Here is a 16,489-nt window from a genome sequence, read left to right on the forward strand (position 1 = left end):
TGAATATTTCTCACGAAGGCACTTATTTACTTGCTTTTCCTGAATCTAGCAAAATATGTGGTTTATATCCACATCAAGAGTGGAAAAATGTGTTCAGTAGTTACAAAATTTTTACTCAACTTGATTATTTGTCTACAGTAATAAAGGGTATTTCATGTTATAATGTAAGCCTGTGTACATTTTAACATGCCTTGCTCCCACGACGTAGGAATGGTGTAGTAAATCAATAAAAATGCTAAATGTATTAGAAATGTCTAAAGAGGATCCAGTGCCTTAGTACGAGAACAGCTGAGTCTTAGTTTTTATGAAACTTGACGGATATCTGCCTATAGAATGACAGTAAATAATGAGAATGTATAATTTCAAACGTATATAGTAGGTTAAGGAAAAAAATAATTTAAAGGTTAAGATTTGTAGAAACTGTAGTAAGAATAAGAGTTTCACATTTATTTCAGCTGTGTCTTTTATCCCCAAAATCAACTATGTGCTGTGATTGAGCATCATGTTGGGCTTGTAGTAGATAAAGTGACTACATGGCCTTCTGCTGAAAAGGAATGAATTGAAATAGTACTGAGCGCTTTCATTGAATTCCAACAGAAATACACTTAACAAGTTTTTAAATGAACTGTGTATTGATGACTGTGCATGTACCTAGTGACAGTAAAAAGGCCACAATCATCTACTTTAGAAAATCTTGCATTTTCAAAATTTTGTGTCATAATTGCTGGCACACTCTTTAGGCATCCTTCCCTTTTTGAAAAGTGAGACATCCTTACACGAACTTTGCTGTTCCTGGAGCAAAGATTGAGTAAACTCCAGAATAGTGGTTTCCTTGAAATGGAAACCTTAACTGGGTGCCAAAAAATTTTAATCAGTACAGTTGTGTAAAGTGCAGCCATACAGATCAAAGGTACAAGGTCAAACACGAATTCGCTTCGCGAAAAATGTAAAGCATTGCTGGAAGGTACATTGTTCATAATGTAAATATGTTGAAATGAGTAATCAATTTTGTTAAATAAGTTTTTATGCATTACATTATGATCAACAACAGAGTGCAACTCACTAAGTCACTATTATGGACTGTATAAAACCGACAATAACAAAACCTCAAAATGTGACTAAGTAAAAACCTCACATTTTAAACGATACCTAATGGTCAATCATATCGAAGTCAGTGTTATTAAAGATTTCCATTGTGAGTCATAATGCTAGACCTTTGAGTGAAACTGGAGTTATGAATAGTGTGATCATACTAGTGTTAAAACAGACAACAAAACATGTGCAAATCAGACAACGAAGAATTTCACTTACCTTAAATGAAGGGCCTAATTTCACGAGCGAAAGCAGTATCACACGAAAGAACTCCTAAAAGGGACCAAAGCCAAGGTTTTGCTGGACTCTGAAGTGAGCATGCTTGTGAACACATTATATTCCGCCCACTGTCGTTTCTGCTGCAGTCTCAACTTTAGTAGACGATAATAAGCTACGGGTGAAGTTCATATTTTTGCGGTGGAATACCAGTCATCTTCGTGTACAGCGTTCCACGTAAATAGGGCCCACACAATGACTACCTTGCTATGGGCACTCTTCGAGGGCAAATAGCGCTGTTTAAAGGTATAACAATACATGTAACGACTATTGTAGACAGCCGTGTGTGCGCTGCTAATAGCAATCTCACCGTGTACCACAGTACTACATATGAAACATAGAACACAACAAATGTATTTCTATTTCAAAACTGAAAGAAAAACCGTCACCACAAACAAGAATCTCAACATTACAAGAGCATATTTATGGTAATATGTGCAATAATCAAACGTCTTTTCATCAGAAGCATCAATCCCATTTATGTATATTAATGCTGAACGGTTATATTCCATGAGTGACTGCCAGATGATGCCCTCCCCATATATTTCCCCATTATTTAGCTCCAACAACTGTAAACCTACTTGACAATATACTTACAAATATTAGTAGAGATTCACTGTTCTGATGTAGCTATTTTTGCTATCTCAGATCATGATTCCGTTTGGGTAGACGTAATTAAGCCTAATATGAAGTCTAAAGAACGCAAAGAGCCTAAAGTGGCCATTACGAGAGCAATAATAAAGGTCAAAATTTCTAATTTAATGGTTTCATCCGAGAATTATGACTGGATAGGTTTCTTTAACAGTAATAGACATTTTACTGTTAGTATAAGTTTTGATAGATTTTTTCATGCTGTCTTAAATAGATTACTCAAAGCAGATATGGAAATTGTGGTAAGTTCCTATGGGACCAAACTGCTGAGGTCTTCAGTCCAGTTCCTAGGCTTACACACTACTTAATCTAACATAAACTAACTTACACTAAGGACAACACACACACCCATGCCCGAGGGAGGACTCAAACCTCCGACGGGGGCATGGGGAGCCGTACGAACCGTGGCAAGGCGCCGTAGACCACGGAGCTGCCCCGTGTGTGAAACATATATGGCTGAGCTAAGTTACTTAAGAGCTCAAAAGGATTATAAGCGAACAGTCAGCGAGACTGAGAATAAACATAACTTGTTTAGTATAGCGTCATCCAAAAATATATGCAAGAAAGCATGGAGTGTAATAAATCCAGTGCCAAAAGAAAAGAAAAGAGGCTGTAGCTGTATCACCAGCTGAATTTAATAACTTGTATGGAGTCTGTCAATGAAATTTGTGAAAGCATTTTTAGGCCTCGTGAAACTGTATCTAATATCATAAAATGCCATAATGTAAGCTATGCACGGAAAGACAAAATTTTGTTTCAGGGATAACACCAGATATTGTGTTAAGTGTTGTAGATAATTTTAGGCCTTCTGATAGTGCAGATGTTTATTATCTTTCTAGTAATAAGTTAAAAAACATAGTTGGTTGTACAGTTTTTCCCCTTACTTATTGTATAAACAAATATTTAAATAAAAGTGTATTCCCCAAAGTGTGAAAATTATCAAGAGTTGTGCCCATATATAAGAAGGGAGAGAGAAATTGTCCCGTAATATCGCCGATGGATCTCTGACACCAGCTTTATCTAAGATTTTAGAATCTATCATCTATTACCAGTTATGCGATTTTGAATATAATAACAACCTTTCTGCTGCACTGTTTGACTTAAGGAAGGGCAAACCGACTGTTCATGTTACTGATCTGTCATTAAAAAAGGTGCTTAGTACTTATGAGCAGAAAAACTTTGCTCAGTCTACTTTTTGTGGTATTAGCAAGGCCTTCGATTATGTGGAGTGTGATTCGCTTCTCAACAAATTAGTTTATTATGGAGTCGTTAACAACAAAGTAGGTGACACTTTTTAATCATTTCTTAATAACAGTAAACAGACGGTGTGTACTGAAAATGAGAGATCGCAGATAGCTGAAATTAAGTGTGGTGTGCCACAAAGTTCAGTTTTGAGATATTTAGTATTTATTCTAATGATAAATGGTTTGCCGTTTTGTATAAATACTCACCCCATTCTCCACATAGAGGATACCACTTTTTTCAATGTCAGTTGAGACTCTGATACCCTTCAGACTATGACTAAAGACAACTGTCACAAATACCAGTCTGGTTTCGAGCAAACGGATTTTTAATCAATGAGAGTACAATTCAACAAACTGTGTTTACATTAAGAGACTGGCCAGTAGGGGACTGTTTAGGTAGTGTTAAGTTTTTAGGTACTGTCATTGATACTAAAATGTCTAGGGATTCACACTTTAAGTATGTTAGGGCATGCCTGTATAGAGTGGTGTAATTGTTAAGAAATTTAAAAAATCATGTGCCTTTGGCTTATGTAAGGTCACCTAGTTTTTTTTCACAATATTCTATACTATGAGCTTTTATTCTGGGACAATAGCAGATGTGTTCAGAATATTTTGGGTATTTAAAAAAAAAGTTATTATTGTTGTTACAAACTCAGGGAAACTTGCCCACTGCAGATAATCGTTTATGGACCTAAAAATTTTAACTACAATAAACCCGTACATTTACAGTTCTTTTGTAAACAAAGAATAACTTATCAGATTACCAGCTTAGATAGGATTTGCACTCTCATGACACTAGAAACAATAGACATATCAATAGAAATAATAGGCATATCAGCATACCTTACTGTTGACTATGTAAATTATAGAAAAGCTATGAAGTGATGGGCATGAAAATTTTCAATAAACCGCCTTTAGAATGAGTAGAAGCTCAATTCGACTTATTTAAGGACAGATGGTACAGTCGTTTATCCATCAATCCTTTTTACTCAGTTAATGAGTTTTATGACTGTGAAAATGTGACAGCATGGTGGTAATTCTTTGGAGAGTCTACCACAATTTATTGAACATTGTCAATGTAAGACGCTTAGCTCAAATTGTTTTGGCTTAAATATCGTACTTTATAGGAAATTTATTGTAGTTTCAGTTTTCATTAATCTGCTTTGTGTATGTACTGCATATTTATATACAATTGTAACTTGACATTTTCAATTGTTATAACAGTTGAACGACAACAAAAATTTTATTTATTTGAGAATGTCACCTGTCAGCTCTGAGCCCTTTCGACACAGTTCGGTACATCAGCTGACGTGCTCATGTTCCAGTATGACTAAGAGGGTCCTGGTGTAACCGATCAGCTGTTTGATGACCTGACACGAGTTCCCTCTACCTTGACGGCTCCTCACGAACCACTAAATCATCACAAGATAAACATTGTATAAATACTATTGTATTACATCCGGAAGAGCTTCCAAAAATTTGTAATGCTTATAAAAAATTCTCGTTCAAAAAGTTTCATGCACTTATCAAGTATTCAGTATTTTTGAAATGGCAAAAGATAATAAAATTTACCACTCATCCAAGACTGATGATGTATTTCCTAATGAAAGTATCGAGTATATTTATGATCATAATTCAAAATCATTGTAAAAATGTATTATGTATTTTTGTAATACTAGTAGTACCATATGCATATCAAAATAAAATGTAATAGTAAACTAACTATTGGAGCCTGTACGTCCATCTCTGGTTTTTGGACGTCAGTTTTTCCAGTGGACTGCGCCTGAATAGGTGGACGATAAAATTTTTGGGGCATAAAACAGACGCCAGTGAAGCTGTATAATCGAACAATAGTCAAGACAAAGTAAATCAGACATGATTATCCGCTGTTCAGAAGCCGCAAACAATCACTTGGAACAAAATGTAGTTGGAGTACAAACATATAGAAAGAATGTAATGTGTCAAAGTCAATGTAACTGCCTATTAACATTTTTGACGAACTAACATTGAAATGTAGAACGAGACGAAATAAACTTTGTGTTAAAGGTTGTTCTCTGATGTGGATAGGCATTTATTCCGTCACAGCCAAAAGCAAAGGCAAGGATGTCATGAAAGCGTCATGTAAGCACGAAGTGAAATAATAATTAATGTATAAAATATTTGTCGTCTGTACAAGACCAGTGATCTTTATGAAAACAGTGCTAATATCATTGTTAGCAAAACAAAGAAGTCAAAGATCCTCAAGAATGATGTATTATATAAAGACGATTCAATGGCGAAATCGGTCATTGCTACATTGACTCGTTATTAGATTGTCTCTCAATTGATTTCCCTTTGTGGTCGATATTGCTGATCCATGTAAGTTGTCACACATTATCGTGTATGTCAGTGTTTGAAATAATTAAAGTGAAAAAGTTAACTATATCCCGATTACTTTCTTTAACTTGTCTCTCTATTTTATTAAAGAGAAAGGCTCATAAGAGGAAAAAAAGTGTAATATTTAAATACGGAATCGTTTCGTTTGGTATAGGACGTAATTTCAACTGACAAGTTCAGCAATATTTTTCACAGTCATTAATTACAATAGAACTTACAATCACTTTCCTTTATTCCGAAGATGGATCGTCTTTTCGAACTTTTAAGATTCACGGAGTTTACGTCAATATTACGACGTCAGAGAAATAAACTAAACTAACTGTTTCCAAGTAAACTGTGGGCCGTTGATATTTTGAAAATAATAGTAAAGAAAAGCCTTCAGATTTTCAGTAATTCTACATTTTTATGAAGGTCAGAATTTAATAACTACATCAAAGATAAATTTTGGCCCCTGTTATAACGTTTACCGTTGGAACAACACAAGTGAAATAGCACCAAACACTATTTCATGGGCCAATTGATAACAGAATTTATTAAATCACGAATAAAGAAAGAAAGTAAAACCTCAATTTCCGTGTGGTGAACGTAAATGTTGCATGTTTGAAAGTTATGATAAGCGTTGTCGAAGCGTTAGAAAGCAAAGCTTGAAACGGGAAAAACTTTAACATTTTTGACGTTTTGTCCTCTTTGGATTTAATACAGGGTTTCAGGCAGCGAAGGCGGGTGTAAAGATGGGGTAAGTGTATGGAAGAAAACACGACAGAATTTTCTCATTTCAAGTAGGATCTTTTCGACGTGAATTATTTACCACATCCAAAAAGATTAAAGGGCTTTGAGGAATGACGTTTTTTGGTTTACCATTGTGGTACACCCGATTACTGGTAAATGTATTGAACTTTGACCATTTAGCCTTCGTGAGACACTTGCATTTAATGGGCAGTATTCGGAGAAATTGGTAGAAATGGTCATTAAGGTTAAACATCCCGTCGACTACGAGATCCTCGGAGACAAAGCAGAAGCTACGATTGGGATGGATAGGGAAGGAAATCGTCTGTGTCCTTTCAAAGAAAAGGTCTCAGCATATCCCTTAAACGCTTTAAAGAAATAACATAAAGCCTAAATCATCATATTCAAACGGGTATTTGAGCCACTGGGCATTAACTTCATAAACAGAAGGTATGTCCATTGCTGTTGGCGTCTGTTGCCAACAACTGAGACGCCTTGCGGTCGCAACACACGAAAAGCAACCAAGGAAACTGCAACAAATGTTGCTACTATAAGAGAATGCCCACCTACACTCTTCTGTTTTCACAAAAGTGCCTATCAAGGAGCTTGGGTGGAAAGCAGTCCCTACCGCACTAATTTTTCTGATATAGCGCCCTCATCGAAAACCATCATGAAAATTTCTTTGGGGACGAAAATGCATTTTAAACAGGGACTGATGACATATTTATCTCTGAACTAATACCTTTCTATCGGCTTGTAATGTAGAAACTGCCTTAGCATCATGAGACTGCTTTAGTTAATGTGAGGGTATATATCGTTGACTAATTTTTCTCTTACGTTTTTCTGTTATATTCAATAACCCAACGAGAAAAACTATGAAATATGCACTGTTCTAATACAAATTAATTACAATTTACCAGTTTACGATAAAAGTCTAATTTAATAAAACAAATAGTATCTGCAGTACGAGCCTGCTCAAAACACCATTCATTAGCACGGTATTAGGCACGTTTGTCTCCGATATGCTATATGTCCACGTAAAGTCCAGTGTCCTAACCAAGAAGCATTTCGGGACTACCACGAAAATATGTAAGCCTCGGAGTGAGAGTAAACCCAAAACGAAAAGAATGTTCAAAGCGTTTTTTATTTAAAAAAAGTGATATGAATTGATGGGATTCACAGTGAGTGAAAACTCTTCAAGACGCTTTAGCTGTCCTGTAGTCCTTTATTGGGAACACTAGCAGTTTCGCACCGTTACAGGTGGATCCTCAGGTGATGCAATGATCAGCCTTCAAATAATCGGGAAGCTATGACGTCCAATAGTTCAGTTGCAAATGGAAACCGTTGATCCATTATAGGCTGTTGTCGCTAGTAAAATTGGCATTACGCACCAGCAGGGGAATGACCTTCTGGACACGTAGGGTGATAAGACCATTAAGCAAATGTGAAAACGGCGATTGTTTGTTATACCAATGCTACGGACTATAGTAGGCGAAGTTGTACTAGAAGCTCATACTGGCAAGCATTTATCTAAGGCTTTTTGCAGATTCGCCTTAATAAAAGCATAAAATCAGGAAAAGCACTTCTATAACAAGCGTTTCCTCTGGCAGACGTAGATCCAGTACGGGAACCATCCGTGAAACAGCTGTTGTAAGTTGCGTGCGGTAGACAGGGTCTTGAGCAACAATTGCCCAAGACCCAGTCTATCGCACGCAACCTGCAACAGCTGCGTCGCGGATGTTGGTACTGGGTCTACGCCTGATGGAGGAAACGCTTATTATAGAAGTGCTTTTCCTGATTTTATGCTTTTATTAAGGCTTCTCTGGAAAAAGGTTTAGGAATCTCAGGATTCATGAAATCAAACTGGGGATAAATGCTTGCCAATATGAGCTTCTAGTACACCACCACCAACTACAGTCCGTAGCATTGGCGTAACAAACGGCAGCGATTTTTACATTTTCTTGGTCTTATCATCATATGTACAATCTGATAGTCACCCGCTGGCGCTTAACGCCAATTTTACAACTGACAACAGCCTATAGTGGATCAACAGTTTCGATTTGTAACTGAACTATGGGACATCGTAGCTTCAGATTGATTGAAGACTGATCATTGTGTCACCTGAGGATGCACCTATAACGGTACGAAACCGATAGTATTCCCAATAAAGGACTACAAAACAGGTAAAGTGGCTTCATTCACGGTGAATCCCATCAACTCATAGGACCTTCTTTGGTAAATAACGATTTGAAGATTGTTAAATATTAACATTATTATATTTTTAGTTGTGGCTGCCCCATCTGCAAAATAGCATGTAGAAAAAAACCAAGTTTTAACAAAGTTGAAATGCCACAGTTTCCTAAGTTTTTCACCTTTGGGGGTACTAAATCGAGATTGAGATAAGACTAGAGATGGTGAAGTGACGATTTCTTTGGTGGTTTCCGATCTGGGAGCTTACAGCTCCGTAACAGAAGAATTAAAAAGCTAAAAACTCTTCTAGGTCTCCAGCAAGCCTAGAACCTAGCGTCTTCTCCTTTACAAAGAGCACGCCGATACTGACAGTAGTATGCTCTCATTGCCGTAGTGATCTCAAAAACAGACAATTCTTGAAGTTAAATAAGAGATTAGTTATAGATTATGTGCAACGACCTTACTGGAATCAAATAATAAATTTGAGAACCTTATGTTACACCTTAAGTGGGAATCATTCAGATGATTTATCAGAAATGACAACGAAATATCAAGTGAATTTAACAGAACAATTCTGAATCACTCCAGGAAGTAAATCGATGGTCACGTAGTTGCCAAACATATTCTGCAATTTGCCAATTCTTAATTTTCTTAGACTAGCCACAAGAAGAACACGCTTGCTCAGCCGATGTGCTGAGCTTGCTAGCACTTGGGATGCTTGCCCTTGCGGCGACGCCGACTGCTACTGTGTTGACTGGTAGCCGAAATACCTAAAGGCCAATGAGTCATCATTCTTTAACTATGATATGTGTCTAAAGCGTGGTTACAAACAATATCTAGACGCACCGACTCGTACGTCATAAATACAGAGCAGGGGGAATTATTTGGATGGCATTACCCGTTAGTAGCTGCCGAAATTATTTATTTATTTATTTTCTGTCAAACTGAGACACTAATTCGCGAGACACAATTCTCTTCTTTTCATTTTCCGGCATCACCTGTGGTTATCACGTAAACATTATGAGGAGATGACACTTCTTATTCTTTTGATCGTCATGAACATAAAAACAATGTTTCTGAGGAATGCTTTCATTCGCAGTATCCGTAAAGCTGTGATTAACATAGAGTTTGAAATCAAGACAGTAAAGTGGACCCAAAAACTCAGAAAAAAAAGAATTCGGCGAATATGTGCAGCGCAAATTCAAAAATTTCAAATGGCTCTAAGCATAACGGGACTTAACATCTGAGGTCATCAGTCCGCTAGACTGAGAACTACTTAAACCTAACTAAGCTAAGGACATCACACACATCCATGCCCGGGGCAGGATTCGAACCTGCGACCGTTCCAGCAGCGCGGTTCCCAACTTAAGCGCTTAGAACCTTTGCAAATTCAATTTCTGCCTCGGATAACACGAAGGGAGAAGCACCTGTCATCAGCTATCTGTATCGTCTGAGATATGACGTCATTAAACGAAACTGCCAATCATTCTACGGTAATCAAAATAACGAATAGTTAGTTAGTTAGTTTCGTGTTCCATGGAGAAGTCTGCACGATAAATCGTGACGATGTGGAACGAGTCATTTTACATTATCATCTTAAATTAATTTGTAAATATGGCTACATGCTGAACATTTATAAGATCTTTTTAAATACAAATGTGAGTTAGTAATTGCGATCCACTACCCTTTACACATTACAGTAACAGAAGTTCTTCTACGGAACAGAAGTAGCTGTCAAGGAGAAACTTTTACAGTTTGTTCTCAAATTTACCTTTGATGTCTGTCAGATATTTTACATCACTGAGTAAGTGATCAAAAACTTTGGTTGCAGCATTGTCCACTCCTTTTTGTACTAATAACCACCTATGTCATTTTTGCTTCTGGTATTAAAGTTATGTGCATAATTGTTCCTTGTGCACTGCAGTGCATTATTTCCAACAAACTTCACGACGGAATAAATATACTCTAAAGCAGTAGTCAGAATGCCCCATTCCTTATACACATGTCTACAAGATGTTCGTGGGTTTGCATCACACATTCTTCTTGGAGCGCGTTTTTGAGCAATGAAAACTTCCTTTCTTAAGGATGAGCTACACCAGAACATTATTCCATATGACATTACTGAACGACGATATGTAAAATATGTCAACTTAATGATTTGTCTCTCCCCAAGATTTGTAATGATTCTAAGTACAGATGTGGCTAAACTAAGATGTTTTAGGAGTTCCAAAATGTGTTTTTCCTATTGAAACTCTCATGAGTATGTACACTTAAGAATTTTGGGGTTTACACCCTATATTTTATTTCCTGACTGTTACACTTATCACTGGTATGTTACCTTTAGATGTGCAGAACTGAATATTTATGTCTTTTTAAATTTCAGGATGTGACCTTTCATAGAAAACCAGTCAATGGTACTATTAAGGACATTGTTTACCATTTCTTGTGTTTTTGTATACTTGTATTAATTACAGTACTAGTGTCATCTGCAAAAAGAACTAATTCTATTATCATCTACTCGGAGCGATTACAATATGATTGCTGAAATGGCACTGTCAGTGAAAGCAAAATGCGTCTGATGAATGGTCGTGTCAAGATGCAGCACATTTCAGACGCTGGGAAACCATAATGTCAGTAAGAGGACCATCAAGTTGAGCGTGGGGTGAAGTTCTATGCAGCGCTTCGCAACTGGCGATGTCTGTTATACAACTAGTTCCTGATTGTTTTATACTAGCGAAGCCTCTAGGCTATCAAACTTCATAGGAGGATTATCAAAGAGTAATTGTTCAAACAGACTGCTACGTTAAATAGTACTCTACGTGTAGCTGTGTATGACTCAGTCAGTGACGTTAATTCTAATTTCATTTCATCTGTTGATCACGTACAGAAGGAGTTCCAAACTGCTCTGGAAGTAGTTTTGCCTATCTTGTGAAAGTCGCCAAGACAGTATTGTATCGGCCGATAGTAAGAACCGGTTGCAGTCATGCGCAGAATTCTTCATTGTTGTACGGGACTACCTCTTAGCAACTGGTTGCTCACTACCGTTATTGATCGTTTATCTACAGTTACTATGTTCATTCCATAGCTAATCTGCATAAGGAATCGTATCGTCTGGTACATTAATGAAATGATGGTCACTGCCTCTGTTCTGTATGCTACAATTTGATAAATAATCAGTCCACTGCCGCCTACCTTTCACTGTTCAGATTATTACTGAAAGTTGGCACGTCGCTGATGAAAGAGAATGATACATTTTTTGTAGACTCATTCCCGTCTATATTTCACTTTCGATGCACTACCTCAACTTTACAAATTAGTTCTTTGCAAAAGCTCAAAACAACAGCCGAAAGCTGAGATACTGGCTGCTTCACAATGTTTTATCAGTCGCAAAACATTTTTCAACACCGGAACGGGTTATTCTAAAACTTTCACATAGGACAATTGAAGGGTTGTTGTGCTGAAGGGGTTAAGCGCCAGTTTTGCATTAATTGGTATTTCTACTTCGTTAGGACATATGTGAACAGGGCTTTTACATACTAAAAGGGCTTCCGGTATCTCCAGTGATGGCTGATGTAGGTGCTACGAAGACCAGTAGATGGCATGAGGGGTAGCTCCTATGCGTTGTTCATGCTAAATGTGGTAAGTGCAGTACGTGTTACTAGAGATGATACACTGCCGCGTGTTCTTGCCGTTTTGAAGCTTCTGACTTGCGTGTCTTGAATGGTAAAAAGAATATAAATAATTTAGCAAAGGGAAGTAACAGAAACAGTGATAGCTCTAAAAGAAAGCGTGAGCGAAGATGAAGTATTTTATTTCTGCTGATATCATGAACATCGTAGCAACAGCTCGCAAGCAACGATTTTAAGTTGTTCACATGAAAGGCAGCTATTTTATGAACTTTGAGCAGGCCCTGTACGAATATTAGAATGTGAGTCCATAAACTACTTTAAAATAGTGTAGCTTTGGTACATGGAATAAACAGGAGATCCTCTTCAATCCAAGGCCTGGCAGAAGATCTCTCGCAGAAGAGGACCTACATAAAAGGACAAAGGTCCCCAATTAAAAGAATGGAAACCCAGTTGAATCAAATGTAAAATATTAACCGCCCGACATCCCAAATCCCCATCACAAAACTCACAATGGTCCGGGCTTAAGGATGTGCCACATGTGGCTTCACATTAAGACAGATAAGCGATCTTTCGTACACGTAAACATCAGACATCCAAACAACGGTGTTATATACACTGTGCACCTGCAAGCATGTGTGAAAAAAACAATGTAACCACCTGAGTAAAATTTGCGACTCACCAGTACTGCACACACACCCATCACATCCGTACCAAGCACAACCCAAAGTTGAAATGCCGGCGGGAGCGTCCGTGTGCCCGTAACGTTAGCGGCTGGACTCCACGCGCCATCTGACGATCAGAATTTGAATTAACGTAACCGCCAACAACATGTCTTAACAAATCACAAACTAGCATCCGTCGCAGAGAAAACCAACTTCTCTCTCGTACCAGTGAGGCAATAATTACAAATTACCGCGTCTACACGTGAAGAGGATATCGTGTTTCAGGCTGATAACAGGGTTGCACTATTTTATCATATTTTGACCTATTTTAACCTGAGTTGTGCATCCTTTATGGACTCACATTTAAATATATGTACATGGTTTTTTCCTAAGAATTTGTTGGCCCTGCGAAGCTTTTATTATCTTAACGATGTGGACAGGTGTTGTTATAGATTTATAATTTTGTAGATGCACCTGAAAATGGGACTCAGGTCCTGAAACCGAGTTGAGCTTTCCTTTTTATAAATAAATAAGTTTTAGAATTGTAGCTGATTTTATCATTATTTATGAATACTAATAATTGTGGATGTCCTGTTTAAGAGAAACGAATGACAGAGTGTTGAAATGAAGAATACAAAACGATCACGTTTACTGAGGTCACTGGTGCAAAAGGATTGTATTCAAAGAAGAAAAGAGACCACAAAAGTATGGTATAACACCAACCTGAGAGGCGCAAACAGTTTTACAGTGAATTGTTCCAATGTTGAATAGTAAAATGATTGCTAGAATTAGAAATATTACGAAATTTGTTTCGAGAACTTGATCACTGTTAGCATTTCAGTGTTAACTTTAAATGCCAATTTTGTGGCGGTGTTCGTAGCGACAAACACTTGGCTGTAGAAATGGCTTACGAAGTCACCGCCACACTTTTAATAGCGGGCCGACTGGTCCGCTGAAACAGTGAACAGAAAGATGAAAGCCCAAACACTCAGATTAAATAAAAGTCGGTACTTATCTTTATTGGTGAAGATACAGTAACACAGTAGTGAACTCGGTGTCTGCAGAAATCTGTCTAGTTCGAGTCGGAGCGGCTAGGTCAGCGTCGGCTGACGACAAACAACAACTCTGCTGCGATGAACACACAACTGACTACCAAGTACACAATTCGGAGGCGAGTATACAACTGAGCGGCGAATACAGAACTGTCCTAGCGCTCGCGACTCCAGCGCTTAAGAAGCCAGAAGCCAGCGGTGGCGCACGCAGACTTGCGGCGATTTCCTCTCTCGCTGGCGCTGCTTATGCGGACGGCGTTCGAACTTTGATGCTGCCAACCTTTTGGCAGCGGGCTCGGTTGGCATTACTGGCTAGGACATAACACTCCTCCCCCCCAAATCGCCGCACCGTCGTTGAATAATGACGTGGCGAGCGTCGACGGCGGGGGAGGGGTCTGGCCGCAGGCGTAGCAGAAGAGACCGGGGCGGAGACTTGTCGGTGGCAGTCCCCGGTCCGCACCCCAGCATTGGCTGCGCGGGGCCTCGGGAAACATCGACTGAAAACCGAGGTCAGGGTGCACGCCTGTGACCACGGGCGCAGCTTCTGGTACTGGACGCGACGCGGCGTCGGGACCCACGAAGAGAGGCAGCGTCTCCTGACGCTGCGTCGACGGCTGCCGAGAGGGCGCCGGACAAGGCGCTGCGGTGTCAGACTCCTTGGGGGTGCCCAAGGAAAGCGGCTGCAGGACAGGCTGCACAGCCACCGCTTGGGAAGGCGGCCCGGCTGAGGGGTCGACGTCCATCAGCTCCGAAGGCGGTGGCGACTGAAGAGGGACCGCAGGCGCCGGAGCGACCACCTGGGGCGCTCCCGGAGTAAGCTGCGCGGGAGGCATCAACGGGACGGGCTGTCGGCGTGGTTGGTTGGTTGGTTGTTTGAGGTTAAAGGGACCAAACAGCAAGGTCATCAGTCCCTTGTTTCAAATAGACTCCATTCTGCTAACGGGACATCTCAGTATAGTCAGAAAAATAAAACGGATAAAGGGGAAACGTAAAAGGGCAGTCACGTTGTCATTAGTAAAAACAAATGAGGGAAGTTGGCAAGAGAACGAACCCAACACTATGCTGAAACAGCATAGGCAAGACCACCTGTGACTTAAAAGGTACAACTGCTATAATGCAGAAAGTACGTATGGGAATAGAAAAACTAACCAAGCCTTAAAAGGAAGGGGTAAAAACAGAGTAAAAGGGAAAGAAAAGAGGATTCCGGTCAGGGAGGTGAATCGGGAATCTGAACGCTGCCTACAGTGGGAGACACCCAAACACTCACCGCCCTGCCCCAACACCAGAGGGAGATTAAAAACTTTAAAACTGAGAATAAAAACCACTCTCCCGGAGGAAACCTAGAACCAGAGAGACCATCCGGGAATCGTCAGCCAACATCAAAGGTAAAGTGTGGGGGAGTCTGTACGCAGCCCAACCGGTAAACCCGCCCGAGGGCGGGAGTCAGGCGGGCGACGTCCATGGTCTGGGAATAGGATAGAATAGGAAGGATGAGCGGGAGAAGAACGGATAGTAAGGGCATAAGACACCAGAAGCTGGGACCGCCGAACAGAAAGGGGGGGGATCCCAGCTTCAACCAGGAGACTATCAACAGGGCTAGTAGGGAAGGCACCGGTGGCCAAACGGATACCACGATGGTGGACTGGATCCAGCACGTGCAGCGTGGAAGGAGCAGCTGAACCATAAACTTGACAACCATAGTCCAAACGTGACAGAACTAGAGCACGATAAAGACGGAGGAGGAGGGAACGGTCCGCACCCCAGGAGGAGTGGGCAAGGAAGCGAAGGACATTGAGTTTACGGAAACATCCTACCTTCAGGAGTCTGATATGGGGCAGCCAAGTGAGCTTGTTGTCGAAAAGAAGACCTAGGAAACGAAACTGTGGAACCACAGGCAATCTTTGTGCAGCGAGATAGAGCTCTGGATCAGGGTGGACCGTAGTACGGCGACAGAAGTGGACCGCCCGCGATTTTAAAGGAGAGAATTGAAACCCGTGGGAGAGGGTCCATGCAGAGGCACGCCGTATAGCCACCTGGAGCTGCCGTTCTGCAGATGGCATCGAGGAGGAACTAACCCAAATGCAGAAATCATCCACATACAGGGCAGGGGCGACCAAGGGACCGACAGAGGCCACAAGTCCATCGATAGCAATGAGGAAAAGAAGGACACTCAAGACAGAACCCTGTGGGATGCCCGTCTCCTGGGTCCGTGGAGAACTAAAAGCAGTACCAACTCGAACTCTGAATGACCGATGGATCAGGAACTGGCGGATAAAAATCGGGAGGGGGCCCCGAAGACCCCACTGATGAAGGGTTAGTAAGATGTGATGGCGCCAGGCCGTGTCATAGGCCTTGCGAAGGTCAAAAAACACTGCAACCAAATGGCGGCGCTGGGAAAAAGCCTGCCGAACTGCGGATTCCAAGCGAAGCAAATGATCGATTGGAGATCGTCCCTCTCGAAAGCCACACTGGTAAGGGGACAATAGATCCCGAGATTCGAGGACCCAAGTGAGCCGACGGGCTACCAGCCGTTCAAGTAACTTACAACCAACATTGGTCAAACTAATTGGCCGATAGCTGTCAACAGATAG

At 40.2% G+C, this 16,489-nt stretch overlaps 1 protein-coding gene across 2 annotated transcripts in view; it reads right to left on the reverse strand.

Annotated features, from left to right (window-relative positions):
- The window catches only part of LOC124722019 (beta-1,3-galactosyltransferase 1-like), a 120,171-nt gene extending 107,277 nt beyond the window's left edge, over positions 1-12,894 (reverse strand). Inside the window, exon 1 of one of the 2 annotated variants that reach the window (XM_047247195.1) lies at positions 12,864-12,894. In XM_047247195.1, the coding sequence (XP_047103151.1) occupies positions 12,864-12,884 (21 nt within the window). In that variant the 5' untranslated portion in view covers positions 12,885-12,894. Of the gene's footprint in view, positions 1-4,527; positions 4,630-12,863 lie in introns of those variants that run through there. The other variant, XM_047247197.1, reaches the window with a different exon arrangement.
- Positions 12,895-16,489: the final 3,595 nt, after the last annotated feature.

This window comes from Schistocerca piceifrons, chromosome X (genome assembly GCF_021461385.2).
Source record: "Schistocerca piceifrons isolate TAMUIC-IGC-003096 chromosome X, iqSchPice1.1, whole genome shotgun sequence".
NCBI lineage: Eukaryota > Metazoa > Arthropoda > Insecta > Orthoptera > Acrididae > Schistocerca > Schistocerca piceifrons.